This window comes from Neovison vison, chromosome 1 (genome assembly GCF_020171115.1).
Source record: "Neovison vison isolate M4711 chromosome 1, ASM_NN_V1, whole genome shotgun sequence".
NCBI classification, from domain to species: Eukaryota; Metazoa; Chordata; class Mammalia; order Carnivora; family Mustelidae; genus Neogale; species Neogale vison.
The window spans coordinates 216,007,111-216,033,963 of record NC_058091.1 but is presented as its reverse complement, the minus strand read 5'-3'; the positions used below and the strand labels follow the sequence as shown (position 1 = coordinate 216,033,963).

Below are 26,853 nucleotides of genomic sequence, written 5' to 3'. Positions count from 1 at the left end.
AGGGTTGCCCTCCTTAGGAGCATGCATAGGGTCCATCAGTAAATTTCCTAGTACTGACCAGGAGATTCCATGTTGACTGGCTATAGGTTATATTCCTGGGGGGTTGGAATTATATTTCCATTGGGTATTAAATCTTGGTTTGGTGACTTGGGGCTCTAACCTAAGTGATGCCATTTTGGGGCTGTAGTTTTCTTTTTGATAACCTATTCTTGGGGGAACATCAGCATCTTCCATTCCACATTGGTCATTTAACTTAACTCGATTTCCCTTAGGGGTGGGTGTGAAACCAAGCTTTTCAATTGGAATCCTTTATTAGGACTGCTAGGAAGGAATGAGTGGAGGACCTAAGCTTCCTTGAGGCGTTGTTCTTGCTACCCCAGATTTAGAGAGCATCATGAAGAGCCTGTCTGAGAATGAAGCCAATGCGGAGAAAAATTGAGTTGGAAAATAGAGGTATATATAGAAAGGAGAGGGGGAAGAGGAGGTCTAAGGTGGGGGAGAGAGGAGAGAGAGAGGACATTTGAATTCCCACCACATAGATTTTAATGACATTGTATCTGCTTGCTTCTAGATCTGCTTTCTAATCTCCAAATATATAGAGAGGCCTGCCACAATGAATATTTAAGTTGCTCTTAGCAGTTCATTATAAATGGAATTTCCTTCTTTCTTTCTTTTTTTTTTTTTTTTGAGGATGGGAGTTTCCAGGTTACTTTGGGCTGAGTCATTGATTGCAGCACATTTCCCAATTTTAAAACTATTTATCAATCTATTATCTTATTCTAGCGCTACTTTATTAAATTGTCTGTGAACCAGACTTACTTAATCATGGCGAATAAGGTATTTGACACATTTGTATTCTATTTTGTAATTGTCATGTTTGTAGTTTTTTCGAAAATTATAGTCTGGCAATATTAACCCCTCGCTAAAATACATTGCCTCTTTGTATCATCTGCCTAATTAACTGGGTCCACAGTGTCCTTCCGAAGTGTCCAGGAGTCCTGCGCCGAGACACTCTCTCACGGAAAATCTGCAGAATCTCTAACCTCCCACCTGTTCCAGACCCTGCCCCGGGGATTTCTGACGGGAGGCTTCAGTTCAAGCTGAGCTACCGTCCGGCCTGGGGCTTGGGAGTAAGCCAACAAAACCCCCGCGTCAGGCGCCCTCGCCGGCGGCTCTCTGAGCCGCGTTTCCAGCGTTTCCCCCGGCCTCCCCTCGGGTCGCGGCGGTACGGGTCTCCGCTGAGGGCTCGCAGCTGCCAGAGTGGGGCGTGGCGTGGCCTGGCGTGTAGAGTAGCGGGGGCGTGGCGTGGAGGGTGGCGGGGGCGTGGCGTGGAGGCGAAGCGGGCGGGCCCAGCAGCCCGGAGGCGGGCTCGGGCGGGGCGTGCGGTCAGCTGACTCCCTCACCCCCGCGCTCCGCACTTCCTCCTCCCGGTCGGCGGGGAGGCCAGGTGGGCATCTTTCCGCTCGCTCACACCCGGGCGGACCGAACAACCGGGCGGCCATGGAGCAGCGCGGGCTGGGGCTCCCGGCGCTGCTGGCGCTGCTGGCAGCGCTGGCCCCACGCTCCTTCGCCGCGCCGGGCCCGACCCTGTGGCCTATGCCGCTCTCGGTGAAGCTGTCTCCGCGCCTGCTGGTCGTCTCCCGCGAGAACTTCTCCTTCTCCTACGACCCCTCGTCCACCGCGGGCCCCTCTTGTTCCCTCCTGCAAGAAGCGTTCCGGCGGTGAGCGCTCCCCGCGCGCGGCCGGGCGGAGCCCCGGGGGGCTGTGCGGGCGCGGGGGGCGAAGTCGGGGGCGCGCTCTTATCCTCGTTTCCCGGATGAGGAAACAGCCCCGACCGGCCAGGGACCTGACGAGAGTGGCAGGTCTAGAAGGTGGGAGAGCCGGCTCGGACACAGGTGCTGCAACCCAAGCTCTTCCCCTCCCCCTCCTGCCTCCTAAGGGATGTTCTGGGCGCTCGAGAGCCCTGTTTGCGTGCCGAGTACGGAGGGGAGAGGGTAGGTTGTTCGGAATCCGTGGCCGTGTTCGCCTTGGAGGGGGGAGGAGTGCGGATGGAGAGGGTTGGTGGTGGCAGCTTCCTTTTTGAAGGAAATTCCAGGGAAATGCTGAGTGCTTTTTTTTTTTTTTTTAAGATTTTATTTATTTAGTTGACAGAGAGAAATCACAAGTAGATGGAGAGGCAGGCAGAGAGAGAGAGAAGCAGGCTCCCCGCCGATCAGAGAGCCCGATGCGGGACTCGATCCCCGGACCCTGAGATCATGACCTAAGCCGAAGGCAGCGGCTTAACCCACTGAGCCACCCAGGCGCCCCAAGCTTGGGACCAGGATTCCCGGGTGGGTTGCCATTTAAAGGCCACCTCCCCACCGCACTCGCCAAATCTGGTAACATTTCAGAAGGTGCTCAGGCTGGAGTGTTGCCCAAACTCCCCCAATCTGTTTCATACGAAGAGTTCGCCGTTTTCATGTAATTACTTAGATGTGATCCCTGTGCCGCAGTATCTGCTTTGCATTTCGCGGCGGGCAGGTCACGTGCTGGCCCCGGCAGCTTCCCGTTTAGTCCCAGAGCACCCCGCATTTCCACGTCTGGAACGCCTTTGGCCACAGACAGGGTGAATTCCGTAACGCGGAGGCAGCCCACAGCCTGGCTTTGCTGACCACACCAAATACGAGGCAGATTGCTCTTGGGAAGGGGTTTCGGCTTGCCTGTGGCGTCGCCGCTCTGTGAAACCCCTGTCTGCTGGACTCTCCTGAAGGCCTGTAGTGCTGGAGACTCGTTTGGTGCTGGCTGTACTGCCGCTTTATTCCCCCAGATGTTTGTCTGTCTGTGTCCGGTGGGCGTCATAGCTTAATTTTGCCTGCAGAACAGCAGACACCTGGTGGGGGCGGGGGTGTCTGTGTGCAAAACCGGCTTAACACCTACTGGCCCCAGATGGACCTGGAGCATAAGCTAAAGAGTCCCAGGGTGGCTTCTTTCTCTCCTCCACTTTCCTGCAACTGAGTGGATAGTGTTACCCTCATTTTAGATGTATACTCTAGTCAGCCTTTGGTACTGAATCTGCTAAACTGGTCAGAATGGCTAGAGTCAGTGTGAGGGAATAAAACCAAAGTGGTTGGTTCCTTTGGGATATTGAGGAAGAAGAAGTACATGAAGGTCATCTTAAAGGAAAATCATGGCTAGGAAATCTTTGCTTTGGGACTCTGTTGGTAAAACTATTTTTCTTCTGTGCCATACTGTTCGTAGAAAAGGACTTGGTAATAGGCTTGAAAGGACTGATAAGAGTATGGCAAGCAAGCAGGGAAGATGAGTTGGTGGTAGTTGGATAACCAGGACTTGAGCCAGGTGTGAGATGGTTTCAAAACAAGGCTAGGCATTTTGAGACAGTGCAGGTGATTATCTGGAGTTGGCCTAACTAATTCATGCCTGGTATGTGAGGCAACTGTTGTTAATTATACCCTACCTTGTTAGGAAGCAGGTTATAAAACATTAGCCCTATGGCTAAGACTTGAAGGCATGCAGGTGAGCGTTCTAGGAACCTGCAAGGGTATTTATTTCAGAGAAGAAGTGCAGTGTGGTTGGTAGAACGTAGAGATGATGGGGATGTTCCAAAGGTGCTAGGTGGTCGGGAGCACACACAGTGTAGGCCCTAGGTTGTTGAGAACCACCGGTCCTGTCTTTGAAGTGCCCAGCTTATATGGTAAACCTTGCCGTTGAAATAGTATCATTTTGGAAGCAGAGAGCTCGGTCGCTCGGTCAGGTGTGACGACTTCCTCAACTTGTAGAATGAGGTCCATCACGTGCTAGTCACTCATTTGTTTTCTCTGAACAAAAAACTGCATGCCCTTGGTTCCTGAAAGGCAAAATTAACCCTTGGACACCACTGCTTTAGAACCCTTTGAGTTTTCTGTTGGAGTTTCAATGTCCAGAACCAAGTTTTTCCGTATTTGTGACAAGCCAGCACCTAACTCCGATCTCAGAGCTGCTGGCAATTTTAATTTCCTTTTAAAAAATTTATTTAAGAGTGGTAAAATACACATAAAATTAAATTGACCATCTTAACCATTTCTAAGTTTACAGTTCATTGATCCTATTTTGCTTCTGAATCTACTGAGGTTTTCCCATGGAGGGGGCTCTCAGCACCTTCATCCATTCCACTTTCTGACTCGTTAACTTCCACATGCTTCCAAACGTACTGGATCTTAACTAGCTCTCCTTAATTTTCTGGAAGCACACCAGATGTTCTTACACTTAAGTAGCATACACAACCTCTGGCTTACCAAAATCTAAAATATTAACTGCTTTGAAGTCTGCCTGGTCCTTGAACACCTTTAAATGTTGTTTTAATATCCCATTTCTCTGGTATTTGGGTATCAGCAGAAGGTAAATTTTCAAGGCCCTGTCAAGAATTCAGTGACCCTTTTTTTTGGGAGGGGAGTGTGCAATAGCTAGGATACTTTTGTTGCACGGAGGAACTCTGACTCAGTCAAGCTCAAGCAATAATAACACCTATTATCTCACACTTGAGGAAGTCCAAAATCAGGGAGGATTCTAGTTGACTAAGGCAGTCAACAGTATCATTAGGGAATCCTTACTCTTTCTATTTCTGCCACCTTTAGTGGCTGCATCTAGGGTGCAACTAGTCCAGGTGTCCCATACTGAGAAATGGGACTCTTGTTACACACTTAGTGTTGGAAACTTCCTGCCACCACCACCCCTGATGCCCCACCTCCATCGCTGGTTATAATTAATTGGCTTGCAGACGGAAGAGTGATGGGATTACCATTATCGGTTTGATTACTAGTTCTTAACAGCAATTTTGTATGAGGCACTTGGAAGTTGGGGGTCATAACTTACAAACTTTCTGTGCCTGTATCCTACTCACAGAGATTCTAATTCTGATGGTCTGGACATCAGTATTTCCAAAACGCTCCCCCAGAAATTATAATGTGCAGCTTTGAGAGCCTCTCGTTGGACCATTCCTGGGTAGCATGGATGGGAGGAGTCAGCTGCAATGTCCACGGCCACATGCGTATCTAAAACTTGGCTGCAGTGCTTTAAAAATTTGTTTGCATTTATTTCTCACACAGATACCATGACTATATTTTTGATCTCAAAAAGTCACAGCTCGGCCCTCCTAAACGTAATAGTGCAGTGGAGTTAAAGCAACTTCTCGTCTCAGTTGTCCTGGAATCGGAGTGTGATCTTTACCCCAATATCACTTCAGATGAGTCCTGTGAGTACCTGTGTAATGTGAGTGTATCGTGTTCTAAGCTGCTCGTGAGGGGCTTATGTACCACAAATAGGTTCCATGCCGTGAACTATTTTGAGTTCTTGGTGAGTTTATAAGTTTGATTTTTAAAATTATCACTAAAGGCTGATGATTAAAGTAATACATAACGTGCCTGGGTGGCTCAGTGGGGTAAGCCTCTGCCTTCGGCTCAGGTCATGGTCTCAGGGTCCTGGGATCAAGCCCCGCATCGGGCTCTCTGCTCAGTGAGGAGCCTGCTTCCCCCTCTCTCTCTGCTGCCTCTCTGCCTACTTGTGATCTTTTGCTTTCTGTCAAATAAATAAAACCTTAAAAAAAAAAAAAAGTAAGTCATAGTCATTGTGGAAAATCTGTACATACAGTAAGTGAAGAGGAGGAAAGAAATCATATTAACCCCAGCACTCAGTCAATCACTATTATTTCGGATGTGTTGTTTTTTTTAGAGTTAAACATTGAAATAAACATGGATATAAGTATAAACATATAAAAATGACATGAAAATGGTGTAATACTGTCCATATGGCTTTTGTAGTCTGCTTTTTGGCCCAACATTATAAACATGTATTAAGTACTTTTTGGTGCAATAATGTACTTTGCTAATTCCCCCCCCCCTTTTTTGGACATCTTGGTAATTTCTTAACTTTTATTTTGAGACTTAATCTCTCTTTATATTCATGATCTCTATTTATAATCTAATTTGACATGGAGATACTGCAGAACTGGGAGTGGGGTGGAGTTGTTTCATTTTACATTGCAATCACTATTTAGCTATATATTTTTGTTGCCTAAAATGTTTGGGCTCTTCCCCGATTGTTTTGGAAGGAAGCAATTGGGCAGGCTGTTTTCATAGGGCGTAATGACTGGGAAGATTGTGGAATTACAGCAAGGAACCAAGGGGAGCAATGTGAGGACGTAGATGCTAGGGTAAGTGTAGACAGAGCAGACGGGGAGCGGAGTGTAAGGAGAGAGGGGCTACCCCATATCTAAGAGAAGAGTGACCCCTTTGTCCTCAGACGGCTTTATAGTTAGGTTCATCTCTTCATTCTCTGAGTGTAGACCAGATTCCTTCCTTTCTTTCCTTTCTTCCCTCCCTCCCTTCTTTCCTTCCTTCGACAGAGGGAGACACAGCAAGAGAGGGAACACAAGCAGGGGAAGCAGGAGAGGGAGAAGCAGGCTTCCTGCCGAGCAGGGAACCTGATGTGGGGCTTGATCCCAGGACCCTGGGATCATGACTTGAGCCACCCGGGTGCCCCTAGATCAGATCTCTTCTGCATCTCTGGAAAGTAAGTTCATTTCTCTTCAGTTCTCTAGCTGTTCTTAGAAGATAAACAGGATTATCTGTGACTGTCAGACATGTGATTTCAGTCAACAGCACTTATACACTTCATGAATTAGGTTTTGCAATTTGAATTGAGATGGAAGTGGTCGTTAACTTGCCAAGGAATCTTTGCTGTCTGTTAGCAATACTGATGACATATCGTAAATTCCAGAAAATGGCCGTGTTTTGAGACTGGAGAGGTATAGTTTGTCATCCATTCAGCTTTGCAAACCTTTATTCTGAAGGGGAGGCTTCTTAGGACAAGCTGACTGAAATTTTCTGGTTGAAGGAGAACTAGTCTTCAGTTTTGAACTCGTTGATGAAGATGATGATGAGAACATGAATCAGCTGTTGTAATGATGGAAATGATATCGACTGTTGTCCTGGAGTGTGAGAAAATTTTGAAGGAAGTGACAAGTGCCACAGTATTATGTATTAAAAGGGAAAATATATATGCCCTTGAACTGGAAGTGAACTAGTGTCTACTGTAGAGAATTAATTACGTATAACAAGGCTGTTTGATGCAGCTTGCCTGTCATAGTGAAGAGTTATAAACAAAACCACATGTTCATCAGTACAAGAATGACTGCGTGTATCTTGTCCGTGGGCGCTGAAGAATGCTGTACTAGAGGGAAGAATAAAGAGGCCGAGTGAGAAAACAGCCTGGAGAGCTTGCTGAGATAAACTGTGGAGGTGGGCATAGGGCATATGAGAAGTAGGGTACTGTTTGTGTATCAGGACATACGCAGGAACATATATATGGCACGACAACATTTGTTATACATATGTGTATGTAAATGCCCAGGGGAAGGTCTGGTAAGTGTGTTTTTTCTGACCAAAATAGATCTCTAAAAGTGATGTTAACCTTATTTTATTTTTATTTGATTTTACTTTTTAAGATTTTATTTATTTATTGGAGAAAGGCAGAGGGAGAAGCTGGCTTCACTAGAAGCAGGGACCCAGATGGCGGGTCTCCATCCCAGGACTCTGGGATCATGACCTGAGCTGAAGGCAGATGCTTAACCAACTGAGTCACCCAGGCATCCAGTCTGTTTTATTTATTTACTTATTTATTTTTTTAAAAAGATTTTATTTATTTATTTATTTGTCGGGGGGGGGGAGCACACTAGTAGGCAGAGAGAGAAGCAGGCTCCCCGCTGAATAAGGAGCCGGATTCGAGGCTTGATCCCAGAACCTTGGGACCATGACCTGAGCCAAAGACAGTGGCCCAACCAACTGAGCCCCCCAGGCATCCCCCAATCTGTTTTATTTTTAAAGAATCATTTATTGATGTTATCTGTATGTACACTCTTGAAGACAAAGTAGTTACGTGCAAAACGCAGAAAGGGATAACTGAGAAGTGCAAGATGCCACTCTGATCCCACATCAGGGAGGGTAATTGCTGTTAACCCCAGTAGTTCGGTTTTGAATTAAAAATTGGAATTCTGGGGCACCTGGGTGGCTCAGTGGGTTAAGCCTCTGCCTTCAGCTCAGGTCATGATCCCAGGGTCTGTGGATCGAGCACCGCATCGGGCTCCCTGCTCTATGAGGAGCCTGCTTCTCCCTCTCTCTCTGGCCGACACTCCCCTTGCTTGTGCTTCCCCTCCTCTGTCAAATAAATTAAAAAAAAAAAATCCTTAAAAAAAAATTTGAAATTCTACAGCTTAGGTGTCCATACGTTTAGAAAACAAAATCTCCTTTTAACTGCTTTCTCTTCATGGGTTTTGCATTGAGTGGAGTCTGAGTCCTTCTTAAGATCAGCAGCTCCTGGAAAATAATGAGTGTTGAGTCCATGCAAGGTATTGATGTGTTTAGGTGATTTTTTTGTGTTTAAAACTATTTACTGGAGCTCTGAAAACTATGATGCATTAAAAAATGTTTTTAGCATGCCTGGGTGGCTCAACAGCTTAAGCATCTGCCTTCGGCTCAGGTCGTGATCCCAGGGTTCTTGGGATGGAGCCCCACATCCGGCTCCCTGCTCAGTGGGGAGTCCACTTCTCACTCTGCCTATAGCTCCCCCTGCTCTTGTGCTCATGTGTGTGCACTCCGTCAAATTGGTGAATAAAATCTTTAAAAAAAAAGTTTTAAACAGCAGCCAGCGAGTCTGGTGGCTAAGTACTTAATGGAGTTGAGGAGGAAACACGATTAGATTGTACTCAAAACAGCAGTCTCTGGCTTAGCCTGGCCTTTTGCTAACTCAGCACTGCGGTCTTCTCATGGAAAGGGCTGCCTAGTCAGAAGACTGTCACCTGAGAAGGTTACATGATTCTTGACTGTTGCTAGAGCTCCTTCCCCTACCTGCAGCCTGCTCTTGGGTGCCAGTGTGGGCAGTGGTGGTGGAGGGCGATGGTGTGGTCCAGATAGGCCACGGGTTTCCGTAGTGTAGTGGTTATCACGTTCACCTGACAGATAGGCCACGGGCCATTAACCTGCCGCCCGAGTGTCTGTACTGCAGCAGAGCCCACATCTGGCATGCCCTTTAGCTTCCAGTCTCTGTAATGTCTGGTGCTTTACTTGATCTGTGGTTGTTTCCACTCTAAACCTCTCCAAAAGTCTATAAGGACTGTTGGTGCAGCCTTAGGGAGAGTGTGATTTAGAAGATTGAAAGATCAGTGTCCCCCCGTGGCCCAGAAGCAGCCACCTGGAGCTGGGTGTGAACCTTTTATTGAGTGGGGCACAGCTCAGTTTAGCTAAAGTGAGTTAGGAAGTGAATCTTTTTTTTTTTTTAAAGTTTTTTTTTATTTATTTAACAGAGAGAGATCACAAGTAGGCAGAGAGGCAGGCAGAGAGAGAGGAGGAAGCAGGCTCCCCGCTAAGCAGGGAGCCCGACGAGGGGCTCAATCCCAGGACTCCAGGATCATGACCTGAGCTGAAGGCAGAGACTTTAACCCGCTGAGCCACCCAGGCGCCCAGGAGGTGAATCTTAAGGGAGATTTAGGAGGATAGTGGGGAAAGGTGGGTATAAGGCAAGTAGAGAAGCGTAGAAGTAGAAGATAAAGAGTAGAAATAACACTTGGCCTTAGGTGGAGTGGAAGATTTGAATGCTCCTTGAGGCTTCACAAGGAATTACAGAACCGAGGAATTTAAAATTTAAAATCATTGCCGAAGTAGGAACTTACTCTGTTGAGGGGCATTGGAGACAATAATGCATCTGAAGGAAAATGAGGAATTGTGGAGATGACACCCAGATTCTTGACTTGAGCATCTTTCCTGGTGGGAGGGCACTGCTGTACCCTGCAGAGATGAGGCACAGTGGGGACAGGCAGGGACAGCATGCAGCAGGAAGGAGGGCTTCCTGGCATTGGGCTTGTGGGGTTGTAGGAATCCACAGGATATCTCTGTGAAAATGTACAGGAGGAGTTGGAGAGATAAGCCTGGAGCTCAGGAGAAAGGAGTGCTCCAGAAATATCAATTATATGTTTAAGGAATACTTTGTTGTGTGACTGAGGGATTAACAAACTTCTCCCCCCCCCCCCCAATGCAGATACGTTAGCTGTGGCAGGACCAGTGGCTTTTCTCAAGGCCAACAGAGTTTGGGGAGTATTACGAGGTAAGTTATATGTAGTTTGATTGTTATTTTCTAATAAAGAAATATCTCCATTTGGTGCTTTGGGAAATCAAGCACAGCAAAAGTTTGTTTCCTTGGGCCCTTCACAGATGGTTTGTCAGGTATTTCCAAAATTATTTCTATCACACATGTACACTTAAAGCATGCGAGAAAGATCGTTTGACTTTTGGAAAAATGCTTGAACGTTACCATATGTATGTATGAATGTAACTCGTTCATGCTCTTGGGACTGTAATGTGGATGGAGCTATAAATGCCTCCGCCTGCTCGGAGGAGGGCATTTCTTTCCAGTCTGTTTCACTGTCATTTCTTGTCACCTTCAGTAGCAAGTATCTCTCTCCCCTTGTTTAATAAATGTATTTACTTACAAGCAAAATGTCTCAGATTTACTGCTAAACCTGATAATGCAGAAGCATAGAAACAAAGAGAAAAATAACTTTCTCAATAAAACATATCCTCCAGCTAGTGGTGAAGTTTTCAGCTTAATACAGTGAGACCCTAGTGATCTCCATACAGTGTAAATAACTGTGGGCCATTTCATCTCCTGTGTGACTCTTCTTGGTTCTTCTCCGGTGTCTCCTTTTGGGATTGTTTCTGATTTTATTACCAGTTTTCATCTGAACCCACTAGGGAGAATGGGGTGATTCTGCTTTTGTTTTTTGGCCAGGAATCACTTGATCATGAAAGTCTTGGTGAGGCACAGTCAACCACATACACGCTAACAGTGGGAAGAGGGAGCAGGCCCTTCTACCATTTTAAATTCCTGTGGATTCAGAAACAGAACCACGTTTACAGGAACAGTGTTAAATACATACCTAGAGGGGTTAGAGGCGATAGGCAGAGAGAAACCCTAAAAGATTTTTCTGAATTTCAGAGTTGGAACAAAGTTTGGGTTTTGGGACATTTATTTTTCCCGTTCAGAAGCTTCTTTTACTTCCTCTAATTTGATGAGATACTGTTCTACTGACTTCCAAATAGTAGGGTTTTTTAAAAATTATTTTTTAAGTGTGAGCTAACTGGTTACAGTAATTAAAAATAAAGAAGGCCTTGGATTTGATCCAGGTTGAGTGTTAACCCAGGTGCCCCGCCACCTTTGTTGAGGATTTTTGTATTCATGTTCATCAGGGATATTGGGCAGTAATTTTCTTACCTGTTTCTGGTATTTACCTGCCAGCCTTGCAAAATGAGTTTGAAAGTATTGCCTTCTCTTTTTTTTTTTTTTTTAAAGTTTGAGAAGAATTGGTGTTAATTCTTCTTTGAATGTTTAGTAGAATTCAACTCTGAAGCCTGGTCCTGGACTTTTGTCTGTCAAAAGGTTTTGGATTAATGATTCAGTCTCCTTACTAGTAAGCAGTCTTTTCAGTTTTTTTGATTTCTTCGTGATTCAGTTTTAGTAGGATATATGTTTCTTGGAATTAATCCATTTCTTCTAGGTTGTCAAATCTTCTGGCTTACAATTGTACATGGTTGTTTCTGATGATCCTTTTTACTTTTGTGGCATCAGTTATGTCTCCTTTTTTCCTTTCTGGCTTTGGACTATTAGGTTGAAATTTTCACTGTTAGCTAGAATGATGAATTAGGGTAAAGTCGTGTGCCTGGCTGGCTCAGTTAGTGGAGCATGTGACTCTTGATTTTTGGGGTTGTGGGTTTGAGATCCATGTTGGGTGTAGAGATCCATTAAAAATTAAAAGCTTTTAAGAAAAAAACTATGGTAAAGTCAAGGGCAGCTAAAGGAATTCGCTTTTAATATAGTGTATTAAGGAAATACCATTTCAGTGAAAATGTTCAGGAGATGGTTTTACAGCTATGAGTAAAATTATTTTAAGTTTTAACTTGGGCCTTTACTTAATATAGGTTAATGGTGGTTTCGAACCTTTTCCCCTCTCTGTTAACTTTATGTACCTTCTAAAGTTACTGTATTTTATCATAAAAATTCTTCTTTATAATGCTATTAATTTATTAAGTGACTAGTATTTTGTTGTATTAAACCACCATTCATTTTTGTGTTCTTGTTCAGACAAAACTCAGTGTGTGGGTACAGTGAAGTAAAGCTTTGAATGAGATGGCAACAGGGATTTTTTTTTTTAACTGAGTTTTGGGGGTGCCTGGATGGTTCAGTTGGTTAAGCATCTGCCATCAGCTCAGCTCATGATCCCAGGGTCCTGAGATCAAGTCTTACATTAGGCTTCCTGGTCAGCAGGGAATCTGCTTCTCCCTCTCCCTCTGCCTGCCACTCCCCCTGTTTGTACTCTCTCTTTCTCTCTGTCAAATAAGTAAATAAAATCTTTTTTAAAAAACAATTAAAAATAATAAAAACTGAACTTTGATTTTAGAAAATATGTTAGAGGGTATAGGTGTGACATTGTATTTAGTTTTATTTGCCTTTTCTGGTTATGGGTGTACGTTTGCATAATATGACTTTCCCCCCCCCCCAATTTATTTATTTTCAGAAAAACAGTATTCATTATCATAATATGACTTTTATTCACTCAATCTGTTACATAAATTAATGCAATAAATTATAAATTTTATTCTTCCTAGGTTTAGAGACCTTTAGCCAATTAATTTATCAAGATTCTTATGGGACTGTAAGTATGATTATTATGTTACTAAAAATTGTTGGATTACTACAAGAAAAATATAAAGTTTTTAGCTACTTACTTGGTTCTTGAATGTTCTTTCCAAATGTTTAGCTTCTCTGGTAAAAATTTCACACTTTCTTCTAAATCTTTTATGCAGTACTTGCATAGATACAGTCTTCACTTAGCTCAAGTCAAGAGAAAATTTCTAAAAATAAAGCACTTCTATTTTGTTTTCTAGTTCACCATCAATGAGGCTAACATTATTGATTCTCCACGGTTTCCACACAGAGGAATTTTAATTGATACAGCTAGACACTTCCTGCCCATTAAGAGTATACTTAAAACTCTGGTAGGTAATTATTTTATTTTCCCCATTGTCTCTGCTGAAGCCGTGTCCTTTTATGGGGTTACTTTACACGGGTTCTTGGCCCCATTTTATAAGTTGGAACATGGCGGGGAAGGGTGGTTGTTTGTCATATAGTAAAGCATTGCGCATTCTTTTCCTGCCTCCCTTGGAAAATCTCTTCCTCAGTCGAGAAAGTTAGTTTCTTTTAACATTGTGATCTCGATTTAATTTGCTTAAAATGGCATAGAAAGGAGGCTGGAAGCTGCTTTATCCCTAGGGAGATGTTTCAAAGGAATATATGACTTCAGATGGTGGGAGCTGGGGTGGAGGTTGATAGGAACCATTTTTTCCTGTCCACTTATTGGTTCATCCCCACAGTGACCACCAGTTTGTAGGGGTATGGAGGTTTTCCTCCTATGTTTTTCTGCACCTTCACTTGATCATTATGCAGTGTCTTATTAAAATGTAGTTTTTGCATTTGCACTAATACCCTGAATTTTTTTCTTCAAAAGACATTATTATCACTTTCATGAAAGAAAGGAATGCTTAGTGTAAGAAGTTGGAATGTAGTTGTGCAGAGGTGGTAATCCCATATTTGTGTTTACCAAAGGTTGATATCAATTTCTATGTCCCATTTATCTCAGTTTACACTTAAAAATGAAAGTATTAACACATATGACATAACTCTTTAAAAAACTTAAATGGAGGGCACCTGGGTAGCCCAGTTGGTTAAGCAACTGCCTTTGGCGCCGGTCATTGTCTCAGGGTCCTGGGATCAAGCCCCATGTTGCTCAGTGGGAAGTCTCCTCCCTCTCCCTCTGTCCAGTCCAGCTCCCCCTCCCTCTCTCCCCTACTTAGGCCCTCTCTCTAATAAATAAATAAAAATCTTTTTTAAAAAATTAATAATAACATATAGAATTGCACTTTTGCTACCTCAGAAAATCTTGTTGTGGACATCTTTTTAATGAAGGAATTATAAGGTCTGGGGGTGCTGGGTGGCTCAGCTGTTTAGCCTCTGCCTTCAGCTGAGGTCATGTACTCAGGGTCCTGGGATTGAGCCCCACATCAGGCTCCCTGCTTATCGGGGATCCTGCTCCTTCCCCTGCTTGTGCACTTTCTGTCAAATAAGTAAAGTCATAAAAAAAAAGAAAAAAGAATTATGAGGTCCATACCATCTTTTTAAGGAGTTGTATATTACATACTATATACCATGATGCATGATGTGAATCTGTTCTCATGCTGATGGACATCTAGGTTAATTTAATCACAAACAGTACTGTAGAGTAAGTTTTTTTTTTTTTTTTTTTTTTTTTAAAGATTTTATTTATTTGACAGAGATCACAAGTAGGCAGAGAGGCAGGCAGAGAGAGAGAGGGGGAAGCAGGTTCCCTGCTGAGCAGAGAGCCCAATGTGGGGCTTGATCCCAGGACCCTGAGATCATGACCTGACCCGAAGGCAGAGGCTTGACCCACTGAGCCACCCAGGCGTCCCTGAAATAAGTATTCTTTTATTTGTACACTCGTCAGGATTATTTCCTGAGTATAAATTCTTGCAAGTCAATTTCTGGACTTAAAGGATACATTTTATCTTGGCGGATATTGTAAGTTAGTTCTTAGTGTCAGATGGCCTTTTAGAGGGGACATATGAGTGAATGTGTGGCCACCAGCAGGGCACTTCTCTGATTTTTTTTAGTGAATAGAAGCCTCTTTTACTTATTAGCTATTTGTATTTTTTATATTGCAAGCGGCAAGTTTATTTTCAGTGTCTGTTTTATCCTCCGGAATATAGATTCCTTGTTGACTTAAGAGCTCTTTGGTGTTAATTTGTTTGTATGTGTGTCAGTGGTACTTTGGTATTTGCTTGTTTTTATATGCTTACCCATTCTGTATTGTAGTGAAGTTTTCTAGATGTGTTTTTTAAACTAGTATCTTTTTCTGTAGAAGTATAAACAGTATATACTATATGTAGTATAATATTTTTCTATCTAATCCTTTATTATTTTTGGCCTTGGAAAGTGAGCTGAGAAGACTCCAGAACAATGATTTAAATACGAAAATCACCTATCAGATTTTCTCTTAATATACTCTTTCAGGGTGTCTGGCTGGCTCATTTGGTAGAGGGTGTGACTTTTATCTCAGGGTTGTGGGTTCAAGCTCTATGTTGGCTATAGAGATTACTTTAAAAAATAAAATGTTTAAAAGATATACTCTAGGTGTGCCTCAGTGGCTCAGTGGGTTAGGCATCTGCCTTCTGCTTAGGTCAGGATCCCAGTGTCCTGGCATTGAGCCCTGAATTGGACTCCCTGCTCGGTCAAAAGCCTATTTTTCCTTCTGCCTCTGCTGCTTTCCCTGCTTGTGTGCTTGCCTGTTTTTTCTCTAACAAATAAATAAAATTGTAAAAAAAGATTTCTACCTTTTCCTACAAAATTCTTGATTCAGTTAGAATTTACTTCATTGTGTTCTGGATGATACTTTATTTTCCAGATGGTTAGCCTGTAGTCTCAGCATAATTTTTGAGCAATCTGTAATTTCCCCACTGCTCCCAGTGCCATGAGTAGCAAAAACTAACTCCCTGCAAATACATGAGTCCCTTTCTGAACTCTCAGTCTATCAATTTGTCTTCTCGGGCCAATACAGATGGTTTTCATTTCTCTAAAGTTAGAAGTTTTTTTTTTTTTTTTTTTTTTGGTAACTTCCAACCTAAAGAAAAGCTCTTAAGGGTCCCGAGAACTCCCATAGACTGTTTACCCAGACATCCCCATTTCAAAATTGAACATTTGCCTTATTCTCCCCCTCTATTTTTAAAGATGTGTTCCTAAAACAAGTTGCACATATGACGCCCCACACCCCTTGAAATTTCCCTTTTCACTTCCTACAACTGCTTACCTCAGTAACGACAGTACAGCCATCAAAACTCAGGAAATTGACATCATGTGAACACCTGCTCTGCAGACCTCATTCATCTTACTAAATCAGTTGTTTCCATCAGCATCCAGTCCGGGATCAGGTGTTGGATTTATTGGTCATGTTTCTTTAGCCACCTTTAATTTCGTACCATTTTTTTTTCCTTGTCTGTCAAAACCATGACATTTTGGAAGAGTATGGCTCCATTACTTTGTAGAATACATCTCTGCCTGTTTCCTACATGATTGGATTTCAGGTCACGAGCTTTGGGCAGGAATAGGAGAGAAGGGAGCCCATGTTCTTCTCCATGCTTGTCAGGTGGCACGGTGACCTATTCCAGTACTGGTAATGTTAACTGCCAGGATGTTGACAGACATCATCTGCTAGATTTCTGCATTGCAGGTGTGCTGGTAGATGGAGTTCTCCCCCTCTCCACATAGGAGTCACTTTGGAGGGACACTTGCCAAGGCCAGTAGGTTAAATGGGGCAGGGCATGTGGTCTAGCAAGATGGGTAAAGTGTTAGGTGTTCAGGTATCTGGGCTGGGGGAGAAGAGAAATAAGAGATATAAATGGTGCCTGCCAGCGTTTTGATTCTTAGGAAGCCTCCTAAAGATCTCTCCCCTTCAAGTTCTGAGATTAGTAAATAAATCTTTAATATACCCTAGGCTTTTTTCAAACTGCTACTTTGTTGGTGTGTCTTTTGGTTTATATTATGCTTGTTTTGTTTTTTTTTTAAATATTTTATTTATTTATTTGACAGAGAGCGATCACAAGTAAGCAGAGAGGCAGGCAGAGAGAGGAGGAAGCAGGCTCCCCGCGGAGCAGAGAGCCTGATGCGGGGCTCAATCCCAGGACTCTGGGATCATGACCTGAGCCAAAGGCAGAGGCTTTAACCCACTGAGCCACCCAGGCACCCCTTATGCTTGCTTCTTCAGAGCAAACTTCGTTTCCTGTTGCCCTCTGGGCCACGGGGGGCGGGGGGCTGGTGTAGGGGAGTGCCTGGTGGCTCAGTGGGTTTAAACTCCCACTGGTTTTCAAAGCCAGATGTTAATAGACTCATCCTCCCAGTGCAGGTCCCCTGTACCTGGGGTGCCTGGTGTGGGGTCTCACTTCTCTCTGCAGCTGAGTCCCTCCTGCTTGGATTAGGTCTCTTCGGGGCTTTAGTTCCCAACCGTATCTCCACTGCTGTTTCTGTGGTCATCTCTCTGTGATGGACCATGGAAGGTCTATTCTGCCTTCAGTGTTAGTTGTCTACACGTAACTATTACCTTAGTGTGTCAATGGGACAAGATGAACCTGCAGTCTTCCTACCCTATCTTCTTCATGACCCTCACATCATTATCTAATTCTGTATCTTATCAGTATTAAAGGTGCTCGCTTTGGCAACACATATACTAAAATTATCAATATCAAGGGTTGGGGAAATCAGAGCCCGAGGGCCAAATCCACTTTGTCACCTGTCTTTGCTAATGAAGTTCTCCTGGACTACAGCCTTGTCCATTTGTTTCCATTTTGTGTGGCTCTGTGACAGCAGGATCAATGGTGATGGAAACTGTGTAACTCATGAAACCAAGATATTTACTTTTGGGCCCTTTATGAAAAAAGTTTGCAAGCCCCTGGTCTCTACTGGGGAATTCCCTCCTCTGATGGTAAAAATCTTGCCATTATCCACTAAAAAACTTGGACCTCTTTGCATAATTCCCATGTTAGGTAAGCTTTTTCCCAAATGCATCAGCAAATCTTTTCAGTCCTGATGGAGAAGGGAAGCTTCTTTACGTTTTAGTTATCTGGTACAGCAAATTCAGTCTCCCTGATTTGTCAAATAGTCGGCTTATGTTTTGTGTATTACATTGTTTATTTCTCCAGAATGTACATAAAATTGATACCAATTTCCCCCAGAATTTAAGAGTACGTACTTTTATCAGGTTTCTTTCATTTCTAAAGGAAGGGATGGCACTCAAATCTCAGAATTTTTTTTTTGGAGATTTTATTTATTTGACTGCGAAAAGAGGAAACACAAGCAGGGGGAGCAGGCTTCCTGCTGAGCAAAGAGCCCGATGCAGGGCTCAATCCCAGGACCCTGGGATCATGACCTGAGCTGAAAGCAGATGCCCAATGACTGACCCACCCACGCACCCCTCAGATCTCAGAATTGTGTTAAATTCTGTAAATGACTTTGTCTCTGGGGATTATAAGTCCTGGTACTTATATACCCCCCCTTGTTTCTAAGAACTCTTTTCCATTCTTGCCCGACTATGTTTAAATACTTGGAATTTAGAAGATTGTTACATTCTCAGAAAACAAAGTTCTAGCTCTTTGTTTAGAATAAACACAAATGCTGAATAGGCTTTTTGAAAAGTGACATGCCAAATGAGTGTGATTTTACTTATTTATTTAAGATTTTATTTATTTGACAGAGACAGGGAGAGAGGGAAAACGAGGAGGAGTGGGAGAGGGAGAAGCAGGCTGCCTGCTGTGCAAGGACCCCGACCCAGGGTTTGATTACAGGACCCTGGGATCATAACCTGAGCCAAAGACAGACGTTATAAACAACTGAGCCTTCCAGGCGCCACCCACATGAAGTGTATAAGAGAAATGATTTATACTTCTTCCGCATTTCTGCTTTGCTGAAAAAAATTTAAAAGGAAGTAGACATGTTGGAAAAGATCCTGAATATAGCTAATTGGATTGTGTATGTATTATATCTGTGTATTATATATAATGTTTTAACATGTTTGCTTGCAGGATGCCATGGCTTTTAATAAGTTTAATGTTCTCCACTGGCACATTGTTGATGACCAGTCTTTCCCTTACCAGAGCGTTGCTTTTCCTGAGTTAAGCAACAAAGTAAGTAATTAATATTACTATAGTCTGTCTTCAAATATGTGTGTATGGTTTCATCATAAGTTTTCAGCTTAAGTGTTTCTTATGGATAGAATTAAAGTATAAAAGTTAGATGTTCATGGTTTAAAAACTTTAATAGGCTGTAGCTCAGCAATGTAGGTCCATAAAACTGTTCTTATAATTGTTATTGTAAATGTAAATAATCTCTAGTAGTTACACAAAATTTAAGAAGCTTAATATAGGAGACCTGTAGCACTCACAACTAACAAAAGGTTGAGTATTTTTATCATGTAGCCTAGAATTGTATTGGATTCTGTAAATGACTTTTTCTCTGAAAAACTATATGGAGAATTTTAGAGAAGAGAGCTCCTTAAAAAATAAATGGTTGTCTCAGCAGTGTTCAGATTAACTGTATTATGAAACAGTGGAGGTGGGAGCAAGCCTCATGTCATCTTTTTTAATCCCCCTATAAATACAGAGGCAGATGCTGACCTCATTCCAAATTGGAGTTAAGAAGGGACAAAACCAGGACTCTAAATGTTGTCCTTTGTCCACACTCTCAAGCTTTATCCAATGTTATGATGTAGTACAGGTTGAAATGTTAGTGGCACTCCATTTTTGCTTGCCTTTGCTTTACTTTTTACTATACAAAATCTCAAACACATGCAGAAGTAGAATAATGACTTCCATGTCCTTGTCGTCCGGCTTCAGTAATCAGTACTTGGCCAATCTTGAATCACCTGCACTCACCCACTCTTGGCACCATTATTTCTTACGAAAATCCTGGACAGCATTATCTTATTGGTAAAAAGTTCTGTTTTTGTTAAAACAAAAAGTCCATAATATATTATTGCAGCTGAAAAATTAACCATCCAGCTAGCCAGTCATTACATTTTTCCAAGTGCCTTTACCTTTTCTTAAAGAAAAAAATCTTACCTGCAATGAGATGCATATGAGTTCCATATGTAGTGGTCAGTTAGTATCCATTCCTTGTCTTTTGATATATAGGTGGCCATCACAGGCCATTTACTCTTTTCTTTTTTTTGTAATTTATCTTTGTTAAAACCAAATCAATTTTCTAGTTCCCAAAGTCCTGGTTTTGCTGTTTGCATCCCTATACTATCAATTAGTATGTTCTTTTGTCTTCTAAATTATAATTGAGTAGTTAGATCTGTTCTTGCGTATAAATTTTATGGGGGTCATGGGATCAGACATTTTAGGTTATATTTACATATAAAATTAGATACAGCTTATAATTTCCATGTAATATTTATCTATTTATACCTTAAGAAATATGCTACAGTAACACCTTTAACTTACACCTTTGTCTGTAGTTACAACCCATACTTTTTAAGTGACCTATAAAGGGATTGAGGGTAATCTTTAAAAAAAAAAAAAAAAAATTACCACAGCATGTCTGGGGATATTTTTAAAGCTGATTGTAATTAAAATGACTTTGAAAGGTGACTTTGAAAGCTCAGCTTTGTAGTAGTATTTTAATTTTTATTCTAAAACTGACAAGAAGCGTATACTCAAGAGTTTCCACAAGTTTGACTTTGGAGTCAAACATTTTATTTCTGTTTTGTTGTATGGTTACATGATGGTAGATGTTCCTGAAACAAGAGGGGTTAGTTGAGATAGAGCTAGTCATAAATCTGGAATTAATGCACAGTGTGCTGAGGGCTTACTGATAAGATACAGTAAATAAGTAATTGAAATGAGTCCTCCAGGGGCGCCTGGCTGGCTCAGTCAGTAGAGCATGCAACTCTTGGTGTTGGGGTTGTGAGTTCAGGCCCCACATAGGCTGCAGAGTTTACTAAGGAATGAATGAAAATAAAATGGGATCAAAGAAAAATTTTTAAAAAGTCCTCCATCATCACACAGGACTATTTAATACATTGTGATACTAGAAAAATCAGCTATCCAATACCAGTGTACAAACAGAACTGTTAACAGTGTCTAGACAAATACATTCCATACATTTTATTAAATATGGCTCTTATAGGGAAGCTATACTTTGTCTCACGTGTATACACCAAATGATGTCCGTGCGGTGATAGAATATGCCCGATTACGAGGCATTCGAGTCCTACCAGAATTTGATAGTCCTGGACATACACAGTCTTGGGGAAAAGGTAAGGAGTGTCTTTTTTTTTAAGTTGCAGAGAGTGAGTACCTGAGTTCCTCCATCTTTTATGACCTGGTGTTAATTCATTTTGTTCTTAACTGTGGTTTGCACAAAGGTAACACTGTTGACAGATGGTATTGAGTAACTGTTGTGAGCAAGATACTATGCCAGGCGCTGCCCAAAGTATGAAAACAAGGGCTAAAAGAAAAATTACAAGTAGAGCATGCTAATAAGTCAATTTAAGAAATGGTTTCTTGGATGAGAAGAACACTTAAAGTGCTTTTGAGAGCTCAAAAAATATATTCCTGTTTCTGATAAAGGGGATAACAGGAAGGGCATTAGGTGACCGAGTATAGTGCAGCCGAGAGCAGTAAGCACTACAGGGTGGGTAAGAACTGGCCGCAGAGCCACACCACCTGGGTTGGCATCCTCTTTTTGACTTTTTTAAACTGAGTGACCTTGAACGAGTCTAGAGTGTCTCATCTTAGGTTCCCCATCTCTAAAATGTAACTATCATGTATTTTGTTGAGGGTTAAATAATGAATATAGAACACAAAGCACAGCAGCTCGCATTTATAATTGTTCAGTATTACCAGGGAGGACTCGGAGAATATTGGGAAATCTAGTGAAGTACAATGTAGGGGGCCTTGGGTGAGGAATGGGGCTCCATCAGGACACATGGAAACCACTGAAAGTTATAGAAAAGAAGCATCACATGAGGAGGACCACACTTCAGGGAAACCTGAAGAAGTGACAGACTGGAAGGAGAAAGAAACAAGTCCTATGCCAGAATGGTAACAATGAGAATGGAAAATAATGTAGAGAGCTGAGACATGTTCTGGGTATACGATCCACAGAACTTGTCAACTGATCAGCTCTGGAGAAGGAAAAGTTATAGAGGGGAAGAGTAGTAGCACCCTTCCTGGAAATTGTGTTGAACAGGAAATTTGAAATACGGATCGAAGATCAAGAAAAAGGGTCTGGGTGAGCCAAAGATTTGGGAGTTACTAATATTTGAAATATTGGAAATAGAATAGTGGAAAGGGAAAAAAGAGGTACAGGGAATAGGATTCAAGAAAAGAATTCCTCATCTTATTTGGAAGGAGTTGCCATTGTAACTCTTAGCAGATGTGCTTACCTTTTTTAGAGCTTCAACAAAAGTAGTATAATCAACTCCAAACCCATGTCTGTCTTTGTGATTAAAATACTTCTTCCAGGTCAGAAAAACCTCCTGACTCCATGTTACAATGGACCTGAGCAGTCTGGGACCTTTGGACCTATAAACCCTATTCTGAATTCAACTTACTGCTTTCTGGCTCAGTTTTTCAAAGAAGTTGGTACAGTGTTTCCAGATCACTTCGTTCACTTGGGAGGAGATGAAGTGGACTTTACATGTTGGTATGACCATTCTTTAAAATCCTTTTTTAGAGGTCTCCACGTGAAAAGGGAAGATTGGGGGACAGATCTCTGTTTGCAGGGTTTTAAGTCAGCAACATAACTCAAGAGTGGCAGCCTTGAGGGAGGAGAATCAAGATGTGCAAGACAGTGGAGACTGAAAAGACTATGGTGAAGAACAGCAGCTTTGGGGAAAGGCCAACGATTAAGTGAGGGAGATTTTTTCAAGTAAAAATCCTCTGTGCCAATAGCCTTAGATAGAGGGGAGAGGCATGAGACTGGGAAAGCCATTTCCTCCAGAAACTGGCTTCCGGAAAAAAATTATCTGCAGTGGAAAACTAGGATAACTCATAATAAAATTTTTTAGGCTCATTTTCTCCCTACAAAGTTTAATAGCTTTAAATCTGCACAAATGAAGTTAGGGCTATATGCTGCTTTAAAGACCTTGGGTTTATCAAACTTTCAATGCAATTTTAATCACTTTCTGTTTAAGGGAGTCCAACCCAGAAGTCCTAGATTTCATGAAGCGGAAGGGCTTTGGCAGAGATTTTCAAAGACTGGAATCTTTCTATATTCAAAAGTAAGTTACTTGTAAGCCTACTTCATCTGTACCTTTTGTAAAAGGTTTAGCTATTTAGTACTGTCTTTAATTTTCTCTCCACTCCAAGTCGAAGTGCAGATATTGTATACTTTATCATACAAAGTGTCAGAAGGAAGCAGTATCTGCTGCTTTCCTTAAAGCAATTAAGTGATGACTAAGACTTGTAATAAATATTGAAGGTGAGCATTCACCTGCTCAAAGGATTCAGTTCAAAGCCCCTGGCTTCCCTGTGAAGCTTTTATCACTGTCCAGCCTGTGGATTTCATTTCCTTTGGTCAACTCCAGGAACATTTACTTGGCTTCTGTGATGTCCAGTATGATAGCCACAGCTGCATGTGGATGTATTTGACTTAAAAGGAAGAAAACTGTAAATTCAGTTCCTTAGTCACATCAGCCATGTTTCTAGTATTCAATAGCAGGGTGAGGCTAGTGGCTACCATTTGGAAAACACATAGATAGACTGTTTCCATCATTGCAGAAACTTGGAAATGAATGGTACTGCTGTATACAAATAAGCTATTTTTTTTTTTAAAGGACCAGATAGTAGATATTTTAGGCTTCATGGGACCCATGGTTGCATAGTACTGTTTTTTAAACAATATTTACAAGTGTGAAAACCATTCTTAGCTAATGAGCCATACAAAAACAGGCTGTAGGGTATAGTTTGCCAACTCCTGAATTAAGGAAGGTCAGATTCTAACCTTTTCCTGTTCTCCTTTTGTGTTCTAATGTTCTAAACCTGCAGCATACCTGGCATTGTCTAAATACAAGGAAGTATTTGTGGACTATGTATTAGCAATTGTTGAACACTATGTAGCTGATAACACAGGCTAAATTACAGTTTATTCTAAGCTAGCCATGCCACTACCAGAGATTTTGGTTTGTATTCTGCCCTGTGAATTGCCATGTTTTCCCCACTTTGGGGAACACACTTAGCATGTTCATTCAGCAAATGACTTTTAACCCATGTGACATGCTGAAGCATGTGCTGGAAAGAAGGAACCACACTGGGTCAGGACCCAACTGTAGCAAGTTCTGCTATAACTGCTATAAAGCTGTGCTGTAGTGAAAAGCAGCTCCCAACACTGCAGTCCTTTATAGAAAACTGTTAATGCTTTAAACACATGTTAAGCTTATGCTCTGAAATAACTTTTTCTTCCCCCCAACGGTAGGCTTTTGTATATTGTTTCAACTATAAACAAGGGAGCCATAGTCTGGCAAGAGGTTTTTGATGATCATGTTAAGGTAAGTATGAGGACTGCATCTGATTCTGTTAATATGAGAGACTTAACTATTATAACATGTTGGAAGGAAGGAACCCTCATAATGTTGTAGCCAACATGGTGGGGAAGTAAGCTAACCTCCGGATTTCAACTCTGGGCAGAAACTGTAGACTGAGACTAGTGCCACCTTCCCATCTCTCCCTCCCACCCCCCACTACCCCATTATTTGTCACAGAGTAGAGTACTTTGAAGTTCTTTTTTCGTAAGAGCAGAACAAACAAGAATGAATGAGTCTTTATTGGTATAAAGGTAGTTTTAAATTGTCAATTTAGGGCGCCTGGGTAACTCAGTTGGTTAAGCGACTGCCTTCGGCTCAGGTCATGATCCCGGACTTCCAGGATCGAGTCCCTCATCAGGCTCCCAGCTCCTTGGGGAGTCTGCTTCTCCCTCTGACCTTCTCCTCTCTCATGCTCTCTCTCACTCATTCTCCCTCAAATAAATAAAATCTTAAAAAAAAAAATTTACATTGTCAATTTATATGCTTTTTATTTTCCCTCAGATAAATGACAATTTCAAATCCAGTATTATCTTTCCAGAAGGGCTAGTAACCAATAACATTTAGTACTAACTCTGAAGAGGAAAAATGTGTGTTTTTTGAAGAATCTTAGGGAATTGTTTTCCTAACTACAATGGCTTCAACTTTTAATGTCATTTGCAATTGTTGGATCTCATCATACATACTGTTTTTACCTTTAATAGCTTAAGCCAGGCACAGTTGTTCAAGTATGGAAACAGGAATTGTATCCTGAAAAACAAGCTCAAGTCACAGCAGCTGGCTTCCCTATGATCCTTTCTGCTCCTTGGTACTTAGATTGGATTAGTTACGGACAAGATTGGAGAAAGTTCTATAACGTGGACCCTCTTGATTTTGATGGTAAGTGAAACACCCGTCATTACCTTGGTTTGTTCCTTTTCTTGTCTAATCTCCCACCAGGATATTACTGATTCACTATCCTCACTTTTGTTTACTTAAAAAGAAAGGCCCCAGTACATTTTAAACTTTGTTAAAGAAACCACAGCTTCAAAAGTAGATTTCTTTGGGTTTTATCTGTTTCCACTGGTGATGAGCACTGTTCCTCACCCTACATTTTAAAGACTCTTGATTGCATTAACTTTGTATCCTTTTTTTTTTTTTTTTAAGATTTTATTTACTTGACAGAGAGAGAGATCAGAAGTAGGCAGAGAGAGGGGGAAGCAGGCTCACGCTGAGCAGAGAGCCCGATGTGGGGCCCAATCCCAGGACCCTGAGATCATGACCTGAGCCGAAGGCAGAGGCTTAACCCACTGAGCCACCCAGGTGCCCCATCCTTGTATCCTCTTTTGATGGGCCTTTCCATTGTAAGGCACAAGGAAGGCTACAGTCCAGTTGGTCTTTGGGTCTGCATCCATGGGGGTGGGGGTGGTAGGAGGAATGGTAGAGCTTTAGGCTCTCAGACCTTCTTCCTGAAGAACAGTTCTTCTTTTTCCAGCTTTATTATATACCAGATTTTACAAAATTTCCTTCAAGAAAAAGGATGTTAGTGTTAAAAAGTATTTCAAAACTGGAGGTCTATTGGGAAGGGACAGTCACTAGTATTCCAACTTGTATTCCCCTGGCACACTGTTCACTGGCAAGCAGAGGGAAAAGTGGTTCTGGAACCCAAGTAGGTTTTTGTAAAACTAAAAGTCAAAATAGGCTAACAAGCACCTTGGGAATAAAGTTTGCTACCCTTTTTTGGTGCCAAAAGCAGGAGTATCTCCCAAGGTTCTGCTTACCACACAACAGAAATGTTGCCCCACAGTAAAGGTGGAATGAGAAACCAGTCATTGCCTCTGTGTAAAAGTTTTGAGCAACTACTTCACTTACATCAATTCAATGATTTTAATGTAGGTTCTCAAGAACAGAAAGAACTGGTCATTGGTGGAGAAGCTTGTCTATGGGGAGAATTTGTGGATGCAACTAACCTCACTCCAAGATTATGGTATGGAATTTAAGTGGTAACATTTGAATTTTTTTAGAAATTTTCCCAAGCATAAACTTTAGATACAAGAAAATGTGAATTTAAACCACATGTTCACCAGAGCAATTTAATTTTCAGGCCTCGGGCAAGTGCCATTGGTGAGAGACTCTGGAGTCCAAAGAACATCAAAAATCTAGAAGATGCCTACAACAGACTAACCGTTCACCGCTGCCGGATGACCAGGTAAGAGCTTTTTAAAGCTAGGACACTAAGTCCAAGTGACCTTTAACAGTTTCCAATTAAGTCACTGATTTTTATAGGAAAGGTATATATAAAAATGCACCAAATTTTGATATAACTTTTAAATCCGCTTTGGTGATTCTGACTTAAAAGTTCTTTAAAATGGATATGAATTCCATCAATCTAAAACATCTCTAATTCATAATTTATCTGTTCTGTAGACGGGGAATAGCTGCAGAACCTCTTTTTACTGGATATTGTGAATACTGAGTACAAAACCAAAAATGAGCTTAAAGAAGAAAACAGGAGGGGACAAAGCCCACAGCAATCTGTTCAACACTCAACTTGATTTTGAAATCATGGAAATTGAGATTTCATATTGTTTTTAAATAAAGTATCTTTGAAGACTGAACCTCTACTTTATAGAATATTTGCTTGTGTAAGA

General features: G+C 41.9%; 2 protein-coding genes across 6 annotated transcripts in view; one reads left to right on the top strand and one right to left on the bottom strand.

Moving 5' to 3' along the window:
- Positions 1–1,422: 1,422 nt before the first annotated feature.
- On the top strand, positions 1,423–26,820 carry HEXB (hexosaminidase subunit beta). Its single transcript, XM_044267138.1, has 14 exons — positions 1,423–1,721; positions 5,082–5,227; positions 10,063–10,128; positions 12,687–12,733; positions 12,966–13,076; positions 18,723–18,824; positions 20,827–20,956; positions 22,167–22,347; positions 22,838–22,924; positions 24,118–24,190; positions 24,928–25,102; positions 26,099–26,189; positions 26,307–26,411; positions 26,630–26,820. The coding sequence occupies exons 1-14, from the start codon at positions 1,501–1,503 to the stop codon at positions 26,676–26,678; spliced, it is 1,584 nt and encodes a 527-aa protein (XP_044123073.1). The 5' UTR covers positions 1,423–1,500; the 3' UTR covers positions 26,679–26,820.
- GFM2 (GTP dependent ribosome recycling factor mitochondrial 2) overlaps positions 25,463–26,853 on the bottom strand; it is a 72,546-nt gene continuing 71,155 nt past the window's right edge. For all 5 annotated transcript variants that reach the window (XM_044267093.1, XM_044267074.1, XM_044267114.1 and 2 more), the window contains one exon: positions 25,463–25,728. The gene's annotated coding sequence lies outside the window, so the exon portion shown is untranslated. The remainder of the gene's footprint in view (positions 25,729–26,853) is intronic.

Bases quoted from the DNA above. Each gene is read 5' to 3' on its own strand.
- HEXB (XM_044267138.1), top strand. From the start codon at position 1,501: ATGGAGCAGCGCGGGCTGGGGCTCCCGGCGCTGCTGGCGCTGCTGGCA. The intron at 12,734-12,965 runs GTAAGTATGATT...TTTGTTTTCTAG, and splicing joins ATCAAGATTCTTATGGGACT to TTCACCATCAATGAGGCTAA. The intron at 24,191-24,927 runs GTAAGTATGAGG...TACCTTTAATAG, and splicing joins TTTTTGATGATCATGTTAAG to CTTAAGCCAGGCACAGTTGT.